The 5,308-nt window shown below is 33.3% G+C and overlaps 2 protein-coding genes across 2 annotated transcripts in view; both read left to right on the forward strand.

The window, feature by feature from the left end:
• Nucleotides 1-1,219, forward strand: part of viaf (viral IAP-associated factor) — a 5,018-nt gene extending 3,799 nt beyond the window's left edge. The window contains exon 5 of the mRNA XM_011501657.1: nucleotides 1,113-1,219. Coding sequence (XP_011499959.1) covers nucleotides 1,113-1,219 — 107 coding nt within the window. The remainder of the gene's footprint in view (nucleotides 1-1,112) is intronic.
• On the forward strand, nucleotides 562-5,098 carry LOC105363858 (protein PFC0760c). Its single transcript, XM_011501658.1, has 7 exons — nucleotides 562-1,234; nucleotides 1,406-1,747; nucleotides 2,277-4,069; nucleotides 4,163-4,358; nucleotides 4,542-4,694; nucleotides 4,786-4,912; nucleotides 4,992-5,098. Exons 3-7 carry the CDS (start codon nucleotides 2,279-2,281, stop codon nucleotides 5,041-5,043), a joined length of 2,319 nt encoding a protein of 772 aa, XP_011499960.1. The 5' UTR covers nucleotides 562-1,234; nucleotides 1,406-1,747; nucleotides 2,277-2,278; the 3' UTR covers nucleotides 5,044-5,098.
• The last annotated feature ends 210 nt before the right edge of the window (nucleotides 5,099-5,308 follow it).

Raw genomic sequence — 5,308 nt, forward strand, 5'->3', positions numbered from 1 at the left:
TCCGACTAAGATAAAAAGTGATCCTAAACGAAAAATAAATGATGTAATGTTTGCAAAGTTAGCAGCCGATGATTCCGACGATTGTAACGACTGGTAACATTTAGTTATTGTTTAAATTTTGATTTATTTAAATTCATCTCATCTTTGTTGTTATGTATACATACGTATATAATATGCGCGTACGCGCACGTGCAAATACACGTACTCCCTTATTCACTAACACACACACACACACACGCACACACACGCATGCACACGCATACACACGCATACACGCGCGCTCTTACTTATTATTCAAAAATTTTTATTATAAAGTAAGGAAAGCGGTATATTTCTTGAAATTAACCATCAATTTACTATTTATGTATTGTGTATTATAAATTTCTACACACTGTATTATACAATATTACAAATTTCGCTTATAATTATGAATTTTAATTTACAAATTAAATATAGATAAGTTGCTAATAAAAAATTTATGAAGTCTTTAACAGCAATTAAGTGACTTGTTATTTTATTTTCGCTACTTACGACCGAATTTTTTTTAATCATGGCGTAAATTATTAAACCTCTATTCAGCAGTTGATCAAAATTATCTTTACGATAATTTTATCTTAACGGTATTCGAATAAGAGAGTCGAAGGGCCCGAAGTATTAAGTATTTCTGATTCCTGAAAATTCCGATAAGAATTATATGGTACGCGTATACGATGATGTCGTACCTTGGGCTCGAAACATTACTAAAAGCTGCGATACAATGAATCAGAATAATGAGAACGCAGTATGAGAAAAAAAAGGAGAATGGAAAATAATGCGACTCTTAAATATAATGTGTTCGCACTCGCCGTTTGTATTCGTATTTATATGTAATTCGATCGGCCTCGAACTCCTTCGAAAAAGTGTTTACATTTCGTGTGTTCGGCTGTCGAACGCGACAGTCACCGCACGCACACGACGCATTACACACGCATTGACGCACGAGCGTTTTTGTGCGCACTATACAGGCGAAAACATTTCTTTCCCACATATGCATAGGCCGAAGAAATTAATCAGTTGGTTCCGCGCGCAAGAGCGAGCCGCATATTATCCCCAATGGGCAACCTCGTCCACAGTCACTGAGGTCGACGACTTCTTAAAAGGATGGGTTAACGAGGTCCGTGGGGCATTACTCGCTTTACCGACCACCTCCGTCTGCGATACTCACCTTTTCTTCGACTAGTCGCTCCTCTGCCTGGTAAGTCCGCATCGCGGCGATTGTCTTTCGTTTAAAGACGAAAGCTCGCCAGCTAGCGTCTTTTTAAGATGGCCCCTCGCCGCGCAAGTCTACTGCTACGTGCGGGGTCAGTCGGAAGGTGCGAATAGTAAATAATTGACCGGCGCGATTGATTAAACGTTACGTTTGCAGGATGCAATAAGCTGGCACGTTGGATTTTCGAAAATCGTTCCATTTGATATTCGGCTCGATCGACTGTTAAGTGCACGTAGCCGAGGCAGGGATCTCAGTCAACGTTCTACCATTTAAATGTTTGCAACAGGTGCTTCCACGCTCCCATATATAGCTAGAGCATTTGAATTTTTTGTTTCGCTCGGTTGGTCGTGTACGCTCGTGAACGGATACGAAGAACGGATTATATGTGTGGACAAATTCGAATCCATGAGCGCTTCCGTTTATATTTACGAATTTTAGTAACGAATTGTTACATTGTGTGCGACTCGGCGATGTACCTGTGACGTAAACATATATTACGTGAGTTTGCACAAGCTAAGCTTTTATTTTTACAATCACATTATCGCTATCGTTGCCATTGTCACCATCATCATCATCATCATCATCAACATCATCATCATCATCATCATCATCATCATCATAATCATCATAATCATTATTATTATTGCCGTCGTGATTGTTGTTGTCATTGTCATTGTCATTCTTGTGTTGTTGTTGATGTTGTTGTTGTTGTTGTTGTTGGTGGTGGTGGTGGTGGTGTTGTTGATGGTGGTGTTGTCATCGTCGTCGTTGTAATCGTTATGATTACAATCGTCGTTGTCATCATCACCATCACCATCACCATCACCATCACCATCATTATTATTGGAAACATTCGGCAATATTTTGAATTAAATTTAATATAATTAAATTTTTCATCTTTATTTTTTCATTTTCTTTTGCAATACGCACTCGTTTTTAAAAAAACAAATTTTTCTTACTACCATCGGACTTGAATTATTTTTATATCAAATTTTTGTGTCAAATTTTAAATGTCAGCTGCTTACAGATATGGATATTCAAATTGGTGACAACTGTAAATATTACAAATGCAGAAGCTTGCTGGCTTGCGACACCGGAGGAACAGTTTATGAAACTTTTAAGGAGTTTGAAAAATCTAATTCCACTGCCAGCTTATTGAAATATAAAGATAATGGTAAAACTGATTCTAATCAGCCGGAGAGTATTATTTATATTATCGATGCGGATAGTGAACTAGAGAAAGAGAAAAGATCGCTGGTCGATTTAACTACTCATCTAGACGACGATGAATTTAATGATTATGAAATCCATTCTAATATGTGTTATCAACCGCAGAATGAGGTTTCACAGTATACCACATGCGAAGATGAAATAGAATGTTTGGATCTAGTAGAGGAATGCATTCAAAGTAAAAATATTGTTTGTGCCCCTAATGAAAGTGCTGATAGGCATATTTTGCAAAATTTGGTCGATCAAATTTTAGATAATGATGATATTTTTGTCATTCAAGACTCAGGACATTATCAACATTTTAACAATTCAAGTAGTCTAATTCATTCTAAAGATATTAACGATGATATAAGAAAAGATGGTTCATTACTGGATGATATTGTTTGCACTCAGAATGATTATCAATACTTTTTAACCGCCGCTCAGAATAATTCTGGTTTATCCGATTTAGCTAAATTAAATAGACAAGAAATAAATAGATTTGAACACGATACATCGATGAAAAGAGGAATTGTTTCTAGCAGCAAGCATACGCATAAGAGAAAACAAATATATAATATTAAGGATGATTCATTTACTGAATTATTAAATGAAGATAAAGATATATTCAATAAGACAATGGTATCTAATATTAAAACTCGAAAAAAGAAATCACGTTATAATAAGGAAAATCAAAGGAAAAAATTACAATGTCAGAAAAGAAATCCATTTGCCAATTTAAAAATGAATAGCATTCTAAAAGGAAGTAAGAAACCAACGATAAAAAGAAGTAAAAATCATTGGCAATTATCAAAGAGAGAATCGACATCTTCGAATGATGAAAATTTTGGAGAAAATTATTGCATTTTGAGCGATGACAATTTTGGGAAAAACAATGTTAACTTTAACAACGATGAGGATGTTTTGATGTATAAAAGAAGATCGTGTCAATCTGATTATTGTTCTTCGTTTCATTCAAAAACTGATGTACTACAAGAAATTGGTGCAATTATAACGTTAAATTCTGAATTCGCCAATGCCGATTATTTAGAATACGTACAACCAAGAGAAAGAATCATTGAATCTGATATGGATAAGCTTCTGAGTCCGACGATAGAAGTGGAATTTTCTGAAATTCTCAAGACATGTAAAATAAAACAAATTATAAAGGATAAAAAAGAGCAAATAGATTGTAATGGAAATGAATTAGATTATTATAATGTTAAACAGATAAATAATTCAAAATCAATATTATCACCCAATGAAATTGCAGAAAGAGACTTGTTCTTGAAATCAGCATATGCAAAAAAATTGGGATATGAGAATTATTTCAATACCTCCAATGAGTCCATTGTCAATGAAATTCTTTTTGATCCATCACTTGCATATAATGAAATTAATTTAGACTTAAATCTGTTAAAGCATATTGAAATGTACTCGAAAAAAAATTCGCTTTTAGACAAGTCATTTACATCGGTGTCATGTACATTGATAGAAAGCTTAAATGAATTCAATCGATTTGGCGGATTTACCGAAGAAATCTGTGAAGACAAAGACGAAGACAAAAACGAAAATGAAGACGAAAATAAAGACGAAGACGAAGACGAAGACGAAGACGAAGACGAAGACGAAGACGAAAACGAGGACGCTGACGATGACGACGATGACGACGATGACGACGATGACGACGATGACGACGATGAGGATGACGATGACAATGACGTTGACGAAGAGGAAGAAGAACAAGCAGGAGACGAAGTCGAAGAAGAATTAAATCTTACAGACGATAATTCGGATGTTACATTGGATATCGAGGGATCAGATAATTTTTCTGAAGTTAATACATTTGAAAAAAGACATGATAATTTAACTTTAAACGGAGATCTAAGAAAACACAACGGTAATGAAATTAATACGAATTTCACTTTTAATTTTTCAAATAAATCAAATTTGCTTGGCTTAGATTTTCAATCAAAATATAATTCATTAGAATATATTACTAATAAAGATCATACTGCAAAACCACCTCCTACTTCGCTAAAGATTAAAATTAAAAGAATAAATGATGAAAACAACGAATATATAATTGATGATTCAGTCGGACAAATTACGAATATTAATGAAAAGAAGAAATCCAAGTCTGTGAAAAATATTTATAGGTATAAATGCTTTAATTGTTCTGCAAAATTTAGAACAAAGCGCATATTAAAGAATCATGTTTCTGAAAGACACAGAGGTGAGATATTAGATTGAAACATACTATCGAAGGTATTAAACAAGCGTGCATTATTTTTTATAATCTTAATATTATTCAATTCAAAATTAAGGTCCATATGATACGGAATGCGAAATTTGTCATATGAAATTTAGGAAAAGCTCTGCCCATAAAAAACATCATCCATGGTGTCAAAAAAATGTAACACATAAATGTGATATTTGTAGCAAAGTTTATTGGTAAGTACATTGTATAATAATGTATAAGTTTAATAAACCTTTTTTTTTTTATTTGTTTAAACAAATTAAATAATTTTAGTTATCGAGCCTCGCTTATAAAGCACTTGAAAACTCATAGGAAGCTCATGTAATGAGCTTTAACGTAAAAGTGAGCGGATAAAAAGCAATGGAAAGTCTTAGAACATTAAATAAGTAAGTCAATATAAATTCATTTTTATGTAAGACAATTTTATTTCATAATAAAGTAATAATTCATTTTCAGAACGACGGAATACCATATTTTGTCTCTCATTAACAATACATTGTAATTTAAGATATTCTTCGTAAATTACAATTTGGTCAGTCGAGAATAAATAAAAATACTCAAGTCGATAGAAGATAGCTTTTAAGAGATAA

The sequence above is a fragment of the Ceratosolen solmsi genome, unplaced genomic scaffold (genome assembly GCF_000503995.2).
Source record: "Ceratosolen solmsi marchali unplaced genomic scaffold, CerSol_1.0 scaffold28, whole genome shotgun sequence".
NCBI lineage: Eukaryota > Metazoa > Arthropoda > Insecta > Hymenoptera > Agaonidae > Ceratosolen > Ceratosolen solmsi.

Bases quoted from the DNA above. Each gene is read 5' to 3' on its own strand.
- LOC105363858 (XM_011501658.1), top strand. From the start codon at position 2,279: ATGGATATTCAAATTGGTGACAACTGTAAATATTACAAATGCAGAAGC. The intron at 4,359-4,541 runs GTAATGAAATTA...ACAACGAATATA, and splicing joins AGATCTAAGAAAACACAACG to TAATTGATGATTCAGTCGGA. The intron at 4,913-4,991 runs GTAAGTACATTG...AAATAATTTTAG, and splicing joins ATTTGTAGCAAAGTTTATTG to TTATCGAGCCTCGCTTATAA.